The sequence below is a fragment of the Sylvia atricapilla genome, chromosome 1 (assembly GCF_009819655.1).
Source record: "Sylvia atricapilla isolate bSylAtr1 chromosome 1, bSylAtr1.pri, whole genome shotgun sequence".
Classification (NCBI taxonomy): Eukaryota; Metazoa; Chordata; class Aves; order Passeriformes; family Sylviidae; genus Sylvia; species Sylvia atricapilla.
In genome coordinates this window covers 136,912,355-136,934,765 of record NC_089140.1, presented here as the reverse complement: position 1 = coordinate 136,934,765, position 22,411 = coordinate 136,912,355, and the positions used below count along the sequence as shown (strand labels likewise).

At 33.6% G+C, this 22,411-nt stretch overlaps 1 protein-coding gene across 2 annotated transcripts in view; it reads left to right on the top strand.

Annotated features, from left to right (window-relative positions):
- CSMD3 (CUB and Sushi multiple domains 3) overlaps positions 1 to 22,411 on the top strand; it is a 580,968-nt gene that overhangs the window by 252,394 nt on the left and 306,163 nt on the right. For both annotated transcript variants that reach the window (XM_066334988.1, XM_066334980.1), the window contains 2 exons: positions 4,742 to 4,866; positions 7,254 to 7,375. In XM_066334988.1, the coding sequence (XP_066191085.1) occupies positions 4,742 to 4,866; positions 7,254 to 7,375 (247 nt within the window). The remainder of the gene's footprint in view (positions 1 to 4,741; positions 4,867 to 7,253; positions 7,376 to 22,411) is intronic.

Sequence of the window (22,411 nt, the reverse complement as noted above, 5' to 3'; positions counted from 1 at the left end):
TGAGCACTGCTACATCTACCACTGGGCCATGTAACCAGTCATTTTGTCATAAAAAGCTATCAAATTGATCAAATATAATTCAGCTTTAGTAAATTTGTGTAGGCGCTCCTGATTTCTAGTTCATGCTTTACTAGAGCACATGTTCTTTCCTGAGATCAATGTAAGATTCCTAGCATCTCCTTGCCGTTTAAAAAAGTTCATGTATTGTTAGCCTTTCTAAAATCCTTCGGAACATTTCATCATCGTTTTTCATAGATGACATCCAACTTGCACAGACTCAGATTTTTCAGCAGCCTTTGCTGAAAGCTCTCTGAAAGCCTGGCCTTGAATACAGCTGCCTCCTTTCACCTGTTGTTTCCCAGTATTGGCTGTCCCTCTTCTTCACAAATCATGCTGGTACATGCAGATATCTAGGAGCACATCTGCTGTAGAAATTGATGCAGAAAAGGCATTTAGTGCTTCTGCCTTTTCCATATGGGATTTCAGCACTACGAGATTGCTTCATCCATTTAGAAATGAACCCACATTGTATATGAACTTGCTTTTGTGACTAATACACCCAAAGAAGCTTTTTTGCTTACCAGTGCACCTCAGCAGTCTTAGCTTTATCTAGGGTCTCATTCAAAAAGTCTAATTTAGTTACCCAGGGACTACTAAATTAGTAGATCCAGTTCAGAAAGTTCATTAATCATAAATGATAGTACATCAGAAGATGCACTATAAATAGTTCATGTATTCTAAAGATTTTCTCTGAGCATTAACTTTTCACGGCTTTCAGTGTTGGCATACTGAATTAAATGGCCATTGTCTGCTTCCACAGACAATTATTTTCTATGAATATATTCTGCTTTTGAATTTTTTTTATATTTTCATACTATCCTTAAGATTTTTCTTTTCTTGATGGTGTATATCTATATTATATACAATAATGAACAACTTCATAGCTCTATCATGCTTGAGTTCTCTTAAGATTTACAAAGCAGAAATAGTCTACTCACACTTTTAGGGGGCTTCATCTGGTAAGCAGTTTGAATCACATGCAAGTCAAGAAATCAAACTGTCCTTGTCAAATCATCACGCTATTTTTGGTCATTTGTTCCCACAATCCAATCTGTTTTTGGACTACTCTGCCAGTTTTTTCTAAACTAATACCTGCCCACAGTTCAGAGGTTCTCTTAAAACCAGCTTCCACTATCTGATTTTCTCACTCCACAATTTTTAGTTCTCTAACATACCAAAAGGCTGAGTATGTCCTCACATGTCCTCCTACAGAACCTCTGGATATGTAATAGATGTCATCAATTTTATCCTATCAAGGATCTCTCTTTGTCCTGCAACACAATCCTTCCATCATTTGAGATTCTGTCACAGAAAAAGAAAATAAAAAATAAAAACTTAAAACAACCCTACTGAAATTGTTGCTATGTCACCACACCACACAACCCCTCATCAAACCCATGGCCTATCTTTTTTTTTTCTTAGAGCTAATAATTATTTCCTGGTAATTTGCATGTCCTTTTTGAATCTTTATCATATTCACCTCATGTGCTGCATGCACCCTGCAATGGAGGGAAGCACACAAGTTATCAAACTTTTTTTTTGGAAAAATTAATTTCTAACTAAATTCTTCTAGGTCATAGATTAAAGGTATTGGGGGAAAAAAATCATCATCAGAAACAAAAGAATCTCATCTTTGATCACTGTATGGGCCATTCACTTAAGAGTTAGACTCCATGACACTTGTGGGTACCTTCCAAGTCAGAATGTTCTATGATTCTGTGATTCTCTGATACTAGAAAGTTTGGAAAGAATTGAAAGAATTTCCATTTTTAAGAGTGTATGGATAGATAATGACAGCAAAATATTAAAAAATGGTAATCTTTACTATGCTTTCATGTTCCTGAGAGACTCATTTTCTTAACATTTTCTTGAAAGCTCTGTATTATTTTCTTTTTTTAGTTGATCATCCATAGGAACTGATCACCTATTCTTCCATTTTCCTTCTTAGACTGGAACATCATCATCTGGATAGCTAATTGGCCTTAGTAGGTCGCACTCACACAGCATATATACCACTGATTTTGTAAATTATCCAGTCTCACTCTGTTTATGAGTCCAGTCATATGCTTATAGTCATATATTATTAAATATGAGTTTACTAATAATATTGATTTAGACAAGTGAAGTAGACTTCATAATGTGAGTGTCATTTATACTTTTATAGGTGATAGAAATAATTATAATATTTGTACAGTCTTCATAATCATTCAGACTTCTGGGACTTTTTCCTGTTATATATTTTTTATCAGTTTCCTAACCATATAGTCCCTGTAGCAGCTGTGCATAATTTTTTACATTAGTTATATATGACCTTTGTGTTCCACAGTTTTGAAATATCCTCTAACTCTATGACCTGCCTGGTGGCTCTTTTTCCTCAGTTGCGTATAAAATCCTTTTAACCTTACATTGCAAGGGCCTTTACATTAAGTAAACAAAAAGTTTACCTTTTTTTCCCACTTTTTCACATTTTTATCTCCTTTTGTCGTGCATTCTGTAGCTACTCTTTATCTCATTCTTTCACAAACACTCCCACTCAAACAGGGACACCTTTGGAATCATTTATAGAGCTGTTACTCACAATCAAATCCTCCTTTTCTAACATGTGTGTTCAGGTGACTGTATCATCTTTCATGTCCTCATTTTCTTAGTAGCTATGTTTTTGTATTCACAGGCACTCCCAGATTTCCTCAGCTATTTTGTGCTGATGCCATTCCTTTTCAAATATGTAACATTTCTTATCCCTTAAGTTAATTCTTCTTTTAAGTATCAATCTTCTTTAGTAGCTTTTTTCATCATAGATGCATTTGATGCGTAGATGCATAACAAAAATTATTCTCTGAAATGTGTACTCAGCCTTTTTATTTTTCTTTCTGCCTTTGTGAATTGAAGAATTGCAACACTAAAATGGCCATCTATAAGGAAAGAAAAACAGGACTCATTCTTTGCAAGCCAAACACTTCAGAGAAAAAATAATTTTAGTATGTCTTTTGGCAAAAATGAATGTTATACCTTGTGGGATCAAACCCAGATTTGAAGATTCCAGCCAAGTAAATATTGACACTTTGGTTAAAGAGATTTGTGAACTTTTTTTTTTACCAGTATGTAATGTATCAAAGACAGGAAAATGTCATCCATCTGAGGAGGGCCAGATAACTACATGGCTTACAATGCTTTAGAGAAACACTACTATAACAAACCCTTGGGGAGTTACTGCACATTTAATCTTAAAATACCCAGAGAACTGCATTCACAGTGTAATTATAATATTTGTACAGTCTTCTGATCTTTTAAGTCACGTGTATGTATACAACATTTTACACTTAGCAGCTATGGCACACAAGCCTTTAAAAACAGCAGGCTGAAATTATAAAGTGTAAGATACAGATGTCAGAGAAAGGCTTGATGTATTGGCTATTTTCAGCTGTAATCAGGATTTGAAAACATAATGATATTAAAGGAAAATATTATCTCAAGAACATATATTTATGTATTGATTTACTTAAATTTTCAAAACTGAATCCCTCTTTTTCCTTTCCCCCCCTGCCCCAATCATCTTCTCTGAAAAACTTAACAAACAACAACCAAAAAAAATTCAAAAAAACAACCAATCAAGCAAAAAATAACCCAACCAATCAACAACAACAACAACAAAAACCAAAAAAGTTTTTCTGGACTTATTTCTTGTTTTGTCCTGTGCTGTTTTCAGCATCAGATGTCAGCTTCAAATGAAAAAGTACAAAACCTTTTCAAGCCATCATTACAACTCCATAAACCATCACAGCTAAAACCCTAGAAATATGTTTTTAGAAATCTTTTATTTTCTTCTATTAGTTTGAGAAACATAAGCCAGTTACATGAGCCAATCCTCATATTGAACAGGTAACTTTCATTATCTATTAGACCTTACATTCAGAATCTTGTTACTGGTAAGTGTACAGAGACTACTTCTGTGAAGTTAAGACTTCACTGCAAGCTTAATTAAAGTCTTAAACCTGCTAATAGAAATATAAAACAATGCTATAGCTAGTATTTTTTAAATAATTCACATTAGTGTAGGATGCTCTTATTGATAATATGCTACTTTTAGATACAAGAAACATTATTAATATCTAACCCTTTTCTCTGGTATTGTGCTCCTGCTTCCAACACCTCCCAGTTCTCAATTCAAAAGTACCAGATTTCCTCAAGAAGAATCAGGGGTGGGAGATATTCACAGCATATTATTTATATCCTGAGGTCTTCACTGGGAGAAATAAAATGTTTTTGATGAGGATTTCTTTTTCAGTCTTGTGGTTGGCCTTTTGACTTCTAGATGATTCCTGTCACATTCTTTCTTAGCTTCAATTAACATAAATAACCACTTTTGGTTACACAATATCTAGGTTTGTAAAATTTTTACTATATGGAGATCTGAAGTTAGGTCAGAAAATAGTCACTTGACCTCCAAATGACTACTAAGAGAGGTAAACCAGAACCAGCCAAAATAGGCCCAGAGAGGGCTGAACATTGTGCACTATCAGGCTAGTACATAGCCTTCAGCCTTTTACTATTGAGACCAGAAATTTATGGATTACGCATTTGTATTGTTTGTCAAGAGGGTCATATCTAAAGAAATGTAAAAAATGGACTGCTATGTATTTGTTAAAAAATTTCTTCTTTTTATATCATTATTTGATTTTAGCTTGGGAGCAACAGTACAATTTTCCTGTGATGAAGATTATGTGCTACAAGGTTCCAAAAGTATCACCTGTCAGAGGATAGCTGAAGTTTTTGCTGCATGGAGTGATCATCGACCTGTGTGTAAAGGTAAACAGAAAATCCTACCCTCACAGGGATTATTCCATTTGTCATCTATCCTTTGTTTGATAGACAATCCTATTTTTTTTTTGTAAGTAGCTGATATCTTAATCCTAGTGTACCCACTTTCTTAGTAAAAAACGATTTACCTATTCTATTTTGTTTAACATGGACTTTGTATTTCAGTGTTTAGCTAGGCTACTTACATTATGACTTTTGCTTTATAAGGAGCTGATTATAACCTATCACATACTAAATATAAGAACTTATTAAGATGGATATCAAAATTGCAGTGATTTAATATAAAATCTGTAGTTCATGAAGCTTCTTCATTACACATTTTATAAACAGATAAGAAATTCTTGAATTTATAATAGATAAGTGGTGGAGAAGTAAGACTACACCTGGTTTTGGGCCTGAGAAAATGGATAAAGAGCAAAAAAATCAGTAAAAAAGAAAACCACAAAGGAATTTTGCTGAAAATATTTGATGACCTAATATATTGGCAAGTAGTATGATGAACATCTGAATCAAGGAACAAAAGTATTAGCATGTACGTACATATCAGATATTAATATATATAATAAAAATATTAGTGTGCACAAATACAAATTGTACTAACTACAAAGGAATTTTTTCTGGATTTCACACTTAAAGTACTGAAAGCAAGTATATGTTAGGAATATTTCAAATCAGTGTAAATAATAGACATTGGGGGTCAAAGACTTGTATTTCATTCCACTATAGAATGACACTTCCTTTGAGACCTTCACTATGTGGCTACATCAAGAAACAGCAGCAAATAGAGCTCATAACTCTTCTGCAGCACATGGACAAAGGAGCTGGGCTTTACATCCCAGCTCTACCCCAACGGATGGATTCACGTGTTCTGATGGAACAGCAAATTGTCTAAAACACTCATTGGTTTTCCCCTCTTGACTTACTTCCCAAAACAGATACAAGCTGCAAGGAGTCATACATTTTCTTATTAAATATATAGACAAAAAGCCATGTGTCCTGGTTTGGAGTAAATTAGGGAAGAACCTCCAAAAGAGTCCCCTAAACCAAACCTCCAGCAGCTCAACCCAGAACACCATGCTTTGGCATTATTCTCACTCATGACCCTAATATCTTCTGCCACTAATTCTAAATGAGGAGCCTTCCTCTCACGTGTCTACCCTCTACTTCTTTCCAGGCATCCAGTGGGACTTTGAACACACTCATCACCAGAGTATTGTTTCTCTGAGGGTGGTGCAAAAGTGACATTCTTTATAGAGGCTTATGTGAGGGGAGGAACAAGTCTTCATCCAGCAGCAGCTGAATCTTCCTGTGTTCAGTATTGATCAAATAAACATGCTTTGTGAAAGTGCAATGCACCTCTAGGATTATTTGACATATCTAATGATCAATTTTTTAATTCAATTATGCAAGACTGTCTGTCAGAATACACTGGAAGAAATAATTCTTTACCCTTTTGCAGTTTATGTGGTGTCATAATAATCACTGGAGTAATAGGATAGGCTCATGTTTACTTGAGGTTGCTTGTCAATTTTACATCTTCATACTGGAAAAGTTAACCAGTAGAGCATTCAGCAAAGATCTGAATATCAAGGAAAGAACAATAAAAGTGTTATTGACTTCACAGACCAGGAATTTAGTGCTTTAAAAGTGTCATTTGAAAGTACAAAGGGAACAGCTTATATCCTTTTTATTATTTGTGACAGAGATGCAAGCTAAGTAAATAAGATTTTTTTTTTTTACCTGACATGCTATTGTAAATAACCATACAGACTTTGATTGGAAAATAAATGCCCTTTTTATTCTTTAGAAATAGGTAACACTGTTTTGTCTTAGTCTAACTTTTACAAGCTTCCTTTAAACTTTTCAGTGCTTTGGCATTGCTTCAATGGGTTATACAGGGATTATAGTTGAAAAAAATGCTGACATGCCATATGAAAAAACATATTAAAAAAAGCATATGAAAAACACATATAAAAAAACCAACACATATAAAAACAAAGCACATATGTACAGTGATTAAAGTGGGTTTTTTTTTCTACTATTTAAATTTGTCTTTCAACACATTAGTGAAGGTGGTATAAGTTAGTCCTTGAAGATTTTTAAAACTAAATTGAGCAGTTTCTGTTACTGCAATTCCTGTTTTTTCTCCAAATGCTTTCAAATTTTTTAAGATTATAAATTTAGACACAAAAGAAGATCTATTTTATTTTGTCAGAATAATTAAACTTGAATGTTCTATTCTCTCGTAAGAGGTAATTCTGGTTTTGTTCAATGGTTTTTTATTTCTTTGTATCTTGATTAGAGCTAGACATAGGTTTATGAATATGCTACATGTATTTTCTGTGTGAAATAGAATGTGAACTTTCTTTTTGCAGTCAAAACTTGTGGATCCAATCTTCAGGGACCTGGAGGTACTTTCTCATCACCCAATTTTCCATTTCAGTATGACAGCAATGCTCAATGTGTGTGGGTCATCACAGCTATCAATACTAATAAGGTAAGTTTAATATTCTGTTTTTCTTTAAAAAAACCTCACAAAACAAACCAACCCATCCCCCCCGTTCCACCCCCCAACCCCAAACCAACCAAATAAAAGCACACATAGACTATAACATTTTTCACTAATATGATTTATCTCTACAGTCCAGGTTTTGTATTAGGTGCATTTTAGATATTTTTACAAAATGTCTGATACCAGATGAGTATGGACAAATGTTAAAACCTCTACTTTCCCCTAAGATTGTTTTACTTTTTGTATGCCAAGTAGATGCTATCCTGTTTTAAGTGATTCCCTAACATAATTGCCAGAGGCAGCTATCCAATGGTATGAGGCAATTTCATGGACCCATTAGTATTGTGTTACAAGCAGAAGAGCTAATTTATGTTTAAGACTGTTTATATCATGTTTGGCCTTTGGCTGTGTGAGAAATCACTGAAGTTCTTGAATTCACTTTCCCTTCATGAGGAACTGTTCTGAAGATGTTTATTCCATTGTCTGAACCACTGTATTAAAATCCCATGTACTTTCTACCTACACTTTAAAGCACAAGTACTGAGAGTTCTGATAATGTCAGATGAGTCAAAGTAGAGCAATAAAACTAAGTTATGACACCAGTTGTCTTTAATTTCAAGAACTAGACACCTGGCAGCAATGGCTATATTCTATTTCCAGGTGTATAATTTTGTGTGAACTGAGTGTAATGGACTTGTTTAGAGGTAATAAAACATAAATTAGCTGTGCAGCTCAGGAATGTTTTATAAAAGGCGATTATCATCTGTGTTTGCTGGTACAGGGGTATATTCTACCTCTAAATTCTGTTTTATATTGCCATCTGCATCACACTCCATTAACTGATCAGACAGGCCTATAAGGCCCACTCTTTTGCACCTGAATTCATCAGAGGATTCAATGAAAACCTAACTATTTTCAAAATTTCAAAAGCCATTTAGCTACATTGGTGTATTTCTCACTCTAATTTTTCAAAGTCCTGTGTGGAAACCACCCTTATATTTCCACTTTGGTAGAAGAAAAAAGGGTACTTAAAAAACTGATTAGAATTTGGTAATGAAAATTATAAAAGTGTTTGGGAGGGTATGTTGTTTTTTTGTTTGATTCTTGTTCCAAAGACTGCTAATCAAATTTATCCCATTTATAGGTCATAAAAAAGTGCTAAGAGTCCTTGAAAAATGATTCAGTCGCTTTTCCACAGATGGATAAAAAGCTAAAAAAATAATATTTAAGATCCATTTCTCATCCCAAAGAATTTTCATATTTTTATTTCTTTAATTAAAAACTGTTTGTGGGCAAGATGAAAAATGTATACATATCTAGAATTTCTGAAAGTTTTGTGAAATGTTCCAGCTGAGACAATTTAGTATCATACTATTTGAGGAAATGAAACACTTTGCAACTACACTTTGAACAAGTTCTCTAAACAGCCTGAAAATATCTAGTGAGAAGTTGAATGAATTTAAGACCCATAAGGCCAAATTTTACATAAAATGGTTTCCTTTCTTAAATGCACCACGGGCATGTCTACATAACAAAAAAAGCCAAATACCCTACTGTTGGTAGAAGCAAACCCTTGAGCTCACCAACTGGTATGTATTTACTGGCAAGACACAGGTGACTGTTGGTTTAAGATATTAATGACTTGGAGACTGTTCGGGATTAAACTCCACTGGTGGTATTCATGTCTTAATTTTGCCATCCTACCTCCCTGCAAATTCACAGGAGGGTGACACAGTGTTAGCTTCAAAACCTCAGAACTTCATTTTTACCAAAATATTTTTATGTGAATATTTTTCCTGAGTATTATATTCCTTACAAATTTCCAGTTTCAGCATTTAAAAAACTGCAGAAAATTAATTGAATGAGTGCCTTGTCTCTGATGTCAGTGTGGTTGACAGTTACAGAATGATTGAGGTTGGAACAAACCTCCAGAAATTCTGTAGTTGAAGTCCATTGTTCAAGCAGAGCCACCTTGAGGCAGCTGCCTCTTGAGACAGTCTTGAATATCTCAGAAGATGGTGACTCCATAAACTCTCTGGGCAACCAGAGCTAGTTCTCACTCACTCTCACAGGGAAAAACTGTTTCCTGATGTTCAGAAAGAACCTCCTGTGTTTTAGTCTGTGCCCATTGCTTCCAGTTCTGTCACTGGGCACTACTAGAAAGTTTGGTTTCATCTTCTTTACATCCTTGCATCAGGAGTTTATAGCGGTTGAGATTTAATGATCCTCTTTTTCTTTAGGGTAAACAAGCCCAGATGTCTCAACCTTACATGAAAGAAGTTCCAATCCCATAATCTTCTTAGTGCCTGTTCACTGCACTCTCTCCAGTAGCTGCCTGTTTTGCTTGTAGTGGGCAGGTGCAATGGTTTTCCTTTCTCTCAAAACATTTGAAAGAAGTTATTCCATATATAAAAATTCCAATTTTAATGAAAATAAAGTTAGCCTTCTCTTTAGTCAGAGATCCTGCCTGCTATAGTTCAAATAAAATGTGTTTAACTGTTATTCTACAATTTTTTTCCTGAAACTGAATTTTTTTTTCCTGAAACTGTAAATACTGCAAAATAGCATATGACCACATGAAAACTGACCACTAGCACCTGAATGATAGCATCATGTAAGAATACACACAGTTTTAATATTTGGGGATGAATCAGAACTCATAGGTTTAGCCTGTGCTGGTTCAGTAAAATATTTCAGTATATGCTTGCTTCAGTTTGATTTGATTAGTACATGTGTTTTGACTTTATTTACAGAGCAAAGTTTCAGTAGCAAGGATGGCTGTAAGGGTGACTTCTCTAGGAAAAGATCAGAAGTTTCCCCCATATCAGATGGAGACAGTTCTAGCTGGCTCCAAGACACATCCACTACAGGACAAAGCTGAGCAAATCGGGCAAGCTGGTGGCAACTCTGTGATAACTTTTCTGAGTATTTGAAAACCTTAATAAAGGGCAAAAAAAGCTGTACAACAGCAGCTGAAGGAGATGAATGAAAATACCCAAGAGAACTAACCCCACAGACCCTATGGGCAGAGCAGAAGGAAGATGGTGCTCCACGTGCTGGAGCAGGGATTCCCCTGGAGTCTCTGGAGAGTGCCACTGATTCAGGTTGTCCCTCACAGCTCACAAATGTCCATGGTGTAGTAGGGACCTGACAGCCAGCCAAAGTTAAATTACTGCACCCTGCATATTTATCTGTCTTCTCAAATATTTAAATACTCTGAAGACATAGTGTGAAAATAATACTTAAGAATTCCAGGTCATTTATTTAAAATTAAATATGAACTTTTTGATAAGGCCATGAACAGGAACACCTGTTTGTTGGTGGTATAGCAATATTATACTAGTAATAAGAATGCAAAGAAGTAATGTTAGGTTAAACAAGTAATTTTATTTCAAATTATAAGTTGGACACTGTTTCTGAACTTCTGTAATATACCACTGCAATTACTATACTCTGAGTTAGATTCATCATGGACAGATTGTAGTGCTAGGAGCTAAATTACAATAGCTTCAACATTACCCACAAAATACTGTTCTTTGCATGGTATGGGTTGAAATAATTATAACTCTTTGATATTGCAATGAAATGCAGATACACAGGAATGACAGAGTTTTTAATCTAAGGAATAGGTAAAAGGTTTACAATGTTATATGGAACAACATTCAGACATGTTTATAGTTTTCAGAAAAGCACTGATTAGAAGAACATTAACTTGTTGAGGTTAAAAGAAAATGGGATCTTTTTACAAGTTAGATCAACTTCTTTTGACAATATATTGAGGAACTTGCATGTATAAAGTCTTTGCCTATATAATCAGTGGTTTAATATGTTTAGTTTTGATTCATGCTAACATTGCCTTACTGTTCTGAATATAATACCGGTGGCCTTATATGACTACTAGAAGACATAATAATTGGGAGAAATAATGGGCAAAACAAGTATGAAACTGTGTTAGGAAGTAGAATGATAGTGGAGACTTTGTGTCATAATTGTAGTGAAGGGTCCAGGGTGGATTTTTTGTATTTTGTCCTTCTGTTCTGTGTTGTGATGTTATTTCTGGACTTGATGTAAGAAACTTTTTTCCTTCTATTTAGTTTAGTTGGGGGTTTTCTGTTACTTTGAGTGAAGGTTGTATGTTGAATGTGGATTTTAATGAATTGACTTGAATAATGCCAAGTCAAAAACCTCGCTGATGTACAAATGAAGATTTGTCATTTTATTTTTAATGACTACAGTAAATAATGTGATGGTATTCATTATAACATGACAATATTTACAATATTCTACACAAAAGCTGTGAGAATCACTATGACTTAGTGATCCTGGTACTTCAGAGCTGCTACTTGTTGCATCAGTTGCAATAAAACATGTCAAACTGACAATCTTTTAATGGAGGCTCAATAGACATAAGACCCTAAAAGGCTCTTTAACACTACTGTAAATGGCTTTAATCCTGGACTGAATCTAGCTAATTTTCTCCCTGATTTCAGAAATAAGTTTGATAACAGCACCATATAGATGAAAGAAATGTTTCCCCAGTCAATTATCTGCCTACTTAGCTTTGTACTTTGTTGTAGTTAGAGTTAATACAGTTAATCAGATATACTTTACATTTCTAAGCCTTGTTCACTGTGGACTAGGGCCATAACTAAAAACCTCAAACATAGCCAGAGATGAGAGTGAGTTTACTACTAAAAAGTAGAATAAAATTGTTTGTGAAAGTAAAGTCATGTGTATGGAGTCAAAAATAAAGTAATTGGTGAAGATGCACTGACACATTTCATGTTATCAGTGAGATCCCCATATTTTCATTGTTTTTGTGCATGTTTTTTTCATTCTCACTCTTATATCAGGATCCTGGTTTTTGCAGCTGATAAGTTTAAGGGAAAATAACTTTTTCATTATTTAATATTATGATTAGAATGATTATAATCTATGATGTATGAAGCTCTGAATAGTGATTCAGTGGAGAAATAGTCACTTGATACATAACCTTGAAACAGTGAAATATCTATGGCTGCCTGTATAGTATCACACCACATATTCTTCAAACCTTTTTGATGGCTTGTACCTTGCTTTGTTGCTCTCTTAGGAGGGATGCTTGAAATTCTCTGTGAGGATCAGTCCCTGCACATGTAAGGCTTCTCCAACAGTATATGATGGAGGAATTAAATGGGCAGTTTTCCCATTTCTGGGTTGTCTTAACCTGGTTTCTATATAGTGTTTTATATATACCAATGAAGTGATCGTTGCTACTCTGGAATCAACAAAAGCTTTCTTTATCAGAAATAACAAAGTTATAGTTACAGGGATCTACCTGAAGGAACATTCAAGAAAATCATACTTTTATGTAGAACTCTGAAAAAACAAAAAAATTTAAACTTCTTTACTTGTCTTTAACTGTGATTACATATTATTAATCCTTGGCTCCCTTGAAAAAGTTCTTGTGAATATCTGAACAGAAATGGGAACATGAATTTCCAGTTTGACTCCATTTCATTACATCTCTCACTCTCTCATCTCTCATTGTAAGATAAATGATTCCCTTACAATATCCCTTGTGGGATATTGCACAAACTCATCACTTAGGCTCTGTACCATGCTATGTATTGTCAGTAATTTATTCTGACATTAGGTAATGGGCTAATTTTATGTTTACATTTTAAGTGGTAAATCTCTGTATTTTCAAGATTTAATTTCCATCTCCTCCCCCGTGCATTTTTTGTACTTCTTTTCTCTTAAAAATTAAAACCTATTTCTTTATTGCTTTGTTAAAAAAGAAAACAAAAAGTCCACAAAATGATGAATTTAAAATTTAATGCCAGGCTAAAATGCCAGTGGGATCTGAATTAGGGCTAAAGTTAACTAGAGTTCAAGACTTACAAATTATACTTGCTGATTTTTTCTAATCAATGGTGACAGAAACACTGTGGAAAATGTCAGTGCTAGAATGACAGACTTTCTGACAGATTTCAACCACATTCACACCACATATCATTCACCACCAAGCATCAAAAAGAAGAAGAAGAAAAAAAAAAAAAAAAGCAAAAGGGCTCCTGTAAAAAAAAAAAAATAGCCAAACTGGTTTTTGTCAGAATTATAAGAAGAAATTAAATATGTGAACTAACTTCTAAATTTAGATGGATCAGAAAACTAGGTCCTGGTCCTCTTAATTTTATATGACAGGAATTTAAGAAAAAAAAATTTACCTGTGTTTTATCTTTTGTTTGTCACAATCATATTCTATATTTTATCTTGAGTGTATTTCAATCATGAAAGTCTCCTTACTGCTTGCATAAATACATTATTTAAAATGTGTTCTTTAGAATATAAGTTTTTGAGATTTTGACAGTGTTCATATTCTTATCCTTTTATCTCTTGAATTTTGAAATAATTTGGAAATCAAGAATGACATGCTTGAGAGCTGGGAGATAGCTGACTTTTGATTTTGGCTTTAGAGGTTTTTTTAATTATTATTTTTGCTAAGTTTTTTTCGTTTTTGGTTTTTTTTTTTTTTCATTTCGTTTGTTGGATTTTATGTGGATGCCAATTTTATGTTAGGAAATCTATAATCTTAATTTTGTTGAAATGGCAGAGCTTACTGAAAATTTATAATGTTTCCAGTTGCTGTAGTCCTTTACTTTCTAAGAAACTGTTGAAATAATTCAAAGTATTTGGGAAACTTCTCACATGACATTTTCTGCAAGTCTGGAGAATTATACTGGAAATAACTTGCAACTATTACTGAAATAATATTAAATATGGTTGTCATTTAATCACTTTGTATTAAAATAGTCTTTGTTTTTTATATGATTTTATATTCAGTTCTTCTCTTCCTTCTTCATGTCATTAAGTTGACATGAAGAAGGAAGAGAAAAAAAGAATAAAAAAGAACAAAAAAAAAAATTTCAATTTCTGAGGTTTTTTGCTTTTAGGCCAAGCCAAAACCAAGCAAAACAATATTCAGCAAAGTGCTGAGTATTTACATTTAATTTTCCACAGCTGTGTTATTTTGTTAACCTTGTCAAAACTGCCAGTGGAACATTTCCTGAGCTTGCTGTTAAGTCTAAACCTGGTTGCCACCCATATTTAATCAGGTTAACAGTATAAATCCCAAGCAGGCAGGGTGCTTCAGCATGAATTCAAATACTCATTTAATGAAGTTTCTTTTGGTCAGGCCTGTTGGAACAAACCATACTGGATCTCATTTTGCAAGCAAGTGCCTCAAACTTGTCTTTTTCTGAGCCTACTATGAAGCTGTACTGTTACAGATACAGGGTGTTACAGTCAGTGAAGTGATTAAAAAGTATGAGCATACTTAAGCTCACTCTAAACTATATATTTTACTTATAATTCTGTTTTTTATCCATGCAGACTTAAAAGGTTGCTCTTGTATTTATCAATAGTAGATAATGAAGTTTTATCTTATATGAAACTAGAAAGTGTAAATATATTTCAGTTCTGTTCAGAACACAATAAATTTATTTGTAGTGTTGGTTACACTATTCTTTCATATTGTTCATTTTGATCCAGTTAAAATATCTGAGTTACATACATACTACAGTTTAAAAAAATCTTAGAAATATATGTGGACAAAGGAGAGACTCTCTCAGCAGAATAAGAGCATAGTAGGGAATCCAGCTACCTATGACAGGAAGTTAACATGTTTTTCTGTGAGGGAACAGACTCAAACGTTGAATAAGAGAATTTGGAGTCAGGAGGTATGTGCAGTTGTAGAGGGATAAATGACTTGTCATTCCATCCTGAAATTTTGATATAGCTCCTTTCTTCATTATGAAAGGAGGACAGGTTCATTATCTTAATTTATTGTAATTTTTTTTCCTGCCATCTCTGTGATTATAGGAGTGATATTTCACAATGAAAATATGAGTGACCCATAGGGGATGGGTGAGATTGTGCTTATTGCAATAGCTACAACAAAAGCAATTATTTCTCTTTGAGCCATTAGCAATATTGAATTCTAGCTGTTGCCTGTATTTACTATACCTGAAGCTATTAACTCCACCTTTTGATAAAACTTTATATAAAATTAAATGTCAATTTTGAATTTTAGTTCTGTTTGATTTCCTATAAGTTCTTAAATTGGGTCTTAGTTATGTCTCCCACCAATTCTGAATGCAAACATTTTTCTTTTACTTATCATGAATATTCACACCAAGGTAGAACTGTTTTTTAAAAGATACACATATCTAAGAGACTTTGATAGCAAATTTTCAGTGCTTGCACTGTGAGCATTTGAGATGTTTCAGGTGGGATTTTTTTTTTTTTGGTGGGTTTTGTTTGTTTGTTTGTTTGTTTGTTTTGTTTTGTCTTGTTTTGTTTTGTTTTTTTTTTAATTTTTGGCACAGAGACTTGTCACTTTTCTTCATGGTTGAGTTCACTTGGTTGCACTTGTGAGTGATCTTTACAGAAAATTGTTCTGCTCAATATATACCTTTTTTGTGATATTAGACTAGGAAATAGAGCTGATAGTAGTTTGTTTCTCTGTTTTCTATAATGGGACTCCTTCAAAGACCTGTGGTAACATTCTATCTTGGCAGCCTCAACAGGACAGGGGCAGAAAATATGAAGAAAAAGCTCACACATGAAGACAAAGACAGGGAGATCACTCACTAGTTACTCTCATATGCAAAGCAGACTCAACTTGGAGAAATTAATAAAATTGACTGCCAATTAGATCAGAATAGAATAGTTAAAATAAGAATAAATCTAGATCAGCACCTTCCCCTCACCCTGCAGTACGTTTGCTCCCAAAATCTTAACTTGTAAACCCAATACATATTCAGAGTGCAAACTGAAGGTTTGCACTGAGACTTAAGTCACAGTATGATTCCCATGTTTCCATCCCTTTTGGGATGTGTGTCTGCCCATCAGGTTAGGCTGACATCAGTTAGTGACCTCTCTGCTGTCTTTTGGAACAGATGGCTTACCCTCTGGGGGATTAAAAAGGGCAGATTCCTATGCTGGGTGCAAGGATATCCTTTTTAAGTACTGAAAGGAAGAATCAAAGCGAGGCAATTTAATTTTAAGTCCTCAGTCCCCTCCTATGATGATTTTGCTGTTTGAGAATAATATCTTTTTCTTTTTTGTAAACTCTGGCACTGAGCTTAGTTTTGTGAGGGAAAGATGAGTGTGATTTTTTCATTGTATTTTTTATAAATAGGTTGATTTTTTTTCCTGCTTGTACCTATTACTGTATCTTTATAATGGTCCTGGCCAGTCATACTTCCTTTCAGGCTATCTAGAGCATCTTCATCTCCATATCTGTGAAATTTAAAAACAAAAAATAATAATAATTCTGCAATTCTGCAAAGCAGTTTCCCAGCTGAATAGCCCACACTATGTTCTGGTATGTGGGGTAGCAAGTGTCTCTGCCCAGAGATTTGACTTTGCACTTGCCTTTGTTGAACTTTGTGGTGTCCTTAATGGTCCAGTCTGTTGATATCCCTCTTCATGGCAGCATAACCCTCTGGCCTATTAACCACTAATCCCTTCTCACTGTTGTGGCACACTTGCTGAGAGTACAGTCTGCCCCTTCATCCAGACAACCTATAAAGATGTAAAGGAGGACTTGTCCCAATATTGACCCCTGAGATACAGCATAAGTTACTGACCCCTAACCAGACTTTGTGAGACTAATAGCCATCCTCTCAGCTGAGACTCTCATCCTGTTTTCAATCCACCTGGCTGTCTGCTGAGCCCACACATCAATGGCTTGTCTGTTAATATCTTGACAATGCCAAAGGCTTACCTGAAGCCCAGGTAGACAATATCCACTGCTTTTCTCTTGGCCACCAGGAGAGAAATTTAATTATAGAAGTCTATCAAAGTTTGTCAAGGATGATTTCCCCTTGGTAAAGCCATGCTGAATACTTCTGATGATTTTCTTGTCCTTAATTTTCAGGATTAGCTGCTCCATCATAGAAGTAATATAAAATAAAATTATACCTAGTATAAATAATTTAAATAAAATGATAGTTAAGTCTTATAATAAATTATTAATTCAATATATTTTCCTTCTGAAACTATTATTCTATAATCAAATGCATGATAACACAATTATTTTGATGGAGGGACCTGTGATTCTATGGAAAGTTATGGTGATAAAGCAAATCAATCAGACTGCAGCATTTCTTTATCCTGTGCCATCAAATATAAATGCCCATTATTTACTTACTGGGAAGTGCTCAGACATCCTTGGCACAGAAGCAATTAACCATCCTGAGGGCATATGAGGGCACTCAGATACAATCAGGATGTGTTTTCGTCACCTTGCTTAATTTCACTTCTACAAGTGACAAAAGCAACTAGGCATCATTAGAAGTCTGGGTAGTAATTTTTTCTTGCTAAACAGTGAAAAATGGAGAAAATAGTTATCTTGTGAATATTTTTCAGTGAGTGAATTTCTTGCTGTTGCTAGTATATTAGGATCATTCATACCATGGGTTTTTGCAAGATAACGTCTGCAGAAATAGATATTTGATAGACCAATATCCTGGCACTGGAGAGGTGCCGAGAGTGTTCAAGTTCTAACATTTCTTCTCTTGCTATCTTCTAGGTACAAATGCTATTTCTACACCATGTGAAAGTTAGTTACTACTGAGCTGTTTCCTTCAATGCCTAGATCAAAATTTTTGTCTTCTTTGGTAGTAGCCTAATAAAAATAAGTGAAATTGACTTAATTTTAAGTACATCTAATAGTAATTTTTACAAGTAGAATGAGATAGCATTTGCAATTGTTAAGATATTTAAAGTGAGAAAATAATGTAAAATCCAATCTGAAATATTTCCCTAGAGCTTAATATTCTGTCTCTCAAGATAAAAGTCTGTCTCCCAAGATCTCACAGTTCTTATTGTTTGAAACATGATAAACAGAAACTTCAGTAAATGTGTTTGCTTAATGATTTATTTGCACTCATGCATTTCTCTTTGCGGAAATACTGAAAGTACTTTGGAATGATGTATTGCTCTGAATAATCAATCTCAGAAACTGCTATTGTGAATGTAAGTCAGCAAAATATGTCATACTTCTATGCAAACAGAAAAATATAACATGAAAAATAAAAATATAATTTCTTTATGCTGTTAATTTAATGCATTTGTTCTCAGAACAAGGTAGGACTATCCATTTGTTTTTAAATACTGTTCTTCGAAAGTAAATGGCTCTAAATGATATAATATATAATATAATAATTTTATGTAATTTAAATACTTTTCAGTTGTCCTCATCATAGGCATCCACAAATAAATGCCTAATCTTACTTTTTAGACAAGAGTAATAGTAATTCTAAACTGTGCTTGATCTAGTGTGAATGATCTAACTTTTGATGAAGCAGATTACACTCTAGGCAGGTTTTTTAATTTTTGAAGAAGCCTATGTCAGATAAAGTTGTTTGCACTGTAGATGTCTACACTTAAATATAGTGAATCATATTTTCAAGAAGGGGGCTCAATAATAAAGTGACTTCCAACTAGTGAGAATTAATCCCCTGTAATAATACTAAGCATTTATCTTCTAGCTTTGATTTCTCTAATGATCTGTGAATGTCCAAGTTTTCTTCTGCCTTTTCCCTCCCCATTCACTTTTCTCATCCTGTCTGATGCTCAAAGATTCAGTTAAATTTGAAAGGACACAGGTGCTCTGTGATGTAAGCTGAATCCAAAGTTTCATTTTGGATTATGTTTTGTTCATATAATATGTAACTGCAAAAGAACCAAAGAAACTATGGTTATGCTACATAACCATTCTTAAATATATTACATTCTTCGAAGGATATTTTAATTCATATTTATTCCTTAATATCTAATATATAGCTCATTTAAACTGTATCTTATATTAATACTTAACTAGTCATGTAAGGAGAAAAGATTCATTACCTTTAGAAATGTCATTATTTTACTGGTAGGATGTCCCATTTTATGGAGTGAAAATGTTACTACACATCTGAAAATATTTATCCAGTTACTTTCACACTGGAAGACTCAGGATAAAACAGACACACATATAGAAGTATGTGCAGCTTTCTATCTTTACCCTTTGCCTTCAGAAGCCGTTCTGAGGAACATATACCTGCCTCTGTTACACACCATCCTGCTTTGTAGGTTTTAAAATTTTTAAAAGTTGAGTACTTCACCTGGAACACTAGTTTCCTTGAAAAATCTTCAGGCAGCTAATTTCATCAGGAACTAGATATGCATATTGAAAAACTCTCTGGAAAATGTGTTGTCTGGAACACATCCTTCTTGAGAATGCTCTCTCTGAAAAGCTGTAGAAAGTTCTCGAGATAGTCATTAACTATTCAATAAAACCTTTTCCCATTTTACTTCTGAGTTGGTGTTTTGCCCAAGGAGTGGGTTATAAAGGATATATTCCAAGGCACAGAAAGAAGGTACACCTACTGAAATTTGTTAGAAATTAGATCTCTGTTCCCAATGATTCCTTTGAAAAAGTTCTTATAAAATAATTGGAGACCAAAGTACATAATTATAACTTTCAGAAAATTATTTTTTCCAATAGGATTTTTTTTTCCCTGTAGAGACTGGATAATACTTATCAGTGTTACTGCCTCTTATTTGTGTCTGAGTTTATAACTTCAGTTTAAATCAAGCACTCAAACATGTTCTTTGCTTTTGGGTTTATAAATGAGCAGAACAGCTCAGAATGTAAAGAGACTGTTGCCTTCTATTTAGCTAATTTTAATTTTATTTTAGGGAATAAAGAGTGCACAAGTCAGCATATTTTTTTTTGAATAATTTGGTTTTTATATAGTGTGTATATAGAGGAAGAGAAAATGCAAGATTCCTTTTTCCTCATAGTACTGTATATGGATTTATTTAATAATATCCTCTGGAACAAAATTCAAGATATTATTAATCTATATCAGAACAATTGTAGCAGTCTGATACCTGCTGGATTTATCACAAATTCTACTATGAAGGCACAAAAAATTTAGGGACTACTGAGTATCTCTTTCTAAAAAGTAAAATATAGTAATTATTGTATTGCCTAATTTAAGATATTCTTCTCAGTTCTGAAGCCATACAGATTCATATCTGATATAATTAGTTGACTCATTATGTGTGAAATGATAGCTCAAGTCTGGTGGCAAACTGAGATGGAACCTTTGAAATTTTTCTTCTGCCTTCCAGAAACAACATTTGGTAGTGTAATCCTTTTATCAATAATCTTATAGATCAGGCATATCACTGATGGAATATTTTAGTTCATAATATTGTTTCCTGATGTTATACCTTGTCATTTGAAAATATTTTTGGTCCCTCATGTTTTCTATTCAGCTTTGAAAGAGACTGTGGAGCAGTGGATAAATGCAATAAATGCATAAATATATTATAGCATGATCAATGTTTGTATACATCGATAAAACCCATGGATCTTATTTTGTTTATATAAATGCTTTAATCTTTCTCTGTCATGTACATACTTTAATGGAATGTATAGATCAAGAAAAGTACTTGGCCCTGCACTTCTGACTGCTTTGCATCTACTAACCAAATCAATAGCATACTTCAGTAATGCTAGTCTAATTTAAAAATATGCAGAATATAGTAATAAATCATCACCATTTTCCTGAAGTGTTTATTCTTATAAACAGCAGACTAAAAAGTAGAATTACTTTAAGGCTATACTCTTATATAAAACTGATTCTGGGATGCCACTCAACTTTGGTTTGCCATTTATAGATTTTTCAGAAAAATTAATAAAGACACTGTTCGATAACTAGTAAAAGCAGAAGTTTTTGAAAGTTCATTAAAAAGTTTTAAGCTATTTACTCATCTTACCCAAATTTCAATTTTTATTTTAAAGGTTCCATCACAATCAACTTTAAATGCTGATATCATAAAAAAACTTTTTCAGTATTCTAAGGGGAAGGTTCATATAATAAGCACTGCAATTCTGACTGACCTTGAGTGTGATCAAACTAAAGCTAACATATAACAAGAACTTTGAAAACATACCCTTAAGACTACTTATTTTCTTGCTTGTTGGCATATTTGGAAGGATTTGAAGCACATTTTGTATTGTACATTTTGTGTGTACTTTGCATGTCAAAGGACAAATTTCCAAGAAGTATATGGGGATTTTATTTACAGTAGGGATATGTAAAGGCTTGTAAAGTACATGTGTAGTAAATTAGCTTCCTGTTGGATATTGACAGCTCTGCTGTTTCTACGCTGTTTCTACACATTACGTTTTTCAATTTGTGCAAATCTTCTTGAAACTAAATGTCTTCAATAAAAGCTGACAAGCACATTTGTTAAATAAAAGAAGTTTACCAATTCCAAAGTTTGTGCTGTAGATTATATAGGCTTGTGTTAAATCTAAGTTTGAAATGAGATGTGTATTAACTGTTACATATAGCTCGTTTACCTTTTAACAACCTGGATATATGAAATACTTCATTGATACTATAGAATGTTTGAAGTAGCCATCAGCAATTGGAATTTAGCTCTCTTCCAGCAGGGGTATGCATGGTAAACAAAATTATTTACTGTCTCAAGGAATAATATTTGGTTTTTTACTATATATAAAATATGCTTCTATTTGGTGATTGCTGTTTCTGATTTTGATTTACTAGTGTCAGTTTGGCACAAAGACGAATCATTGTCTAATTTTCAGCTGAATCAGAAACTTCTAAGAAGAAATCCTTGTAACAGACTCACAAGAATAAGATTATAAGATGTTAATATTTCAAATTACTTATAGCCAGTTGCTAAAACATTATTTTATTTTTTAATATATTCTAACATTTTTGAAGTTATTAATGACATAGTTGCTTCTTATTGTCTTAAAAATGTGACTGTTTCACAGAATATGATGCAAGACAAATGTAGACTCATCTATGCTCATATGGCTTTATGAAACTACAGTTTTTAAGGTCATACCTATCCCACTATCACAGTTTTAGGTGACTTACGAAGTGAGTGAGACAAAACTCTTGTAGTTAAGCATCCTTTTCTGAAAAATATTGATGGAGAAAA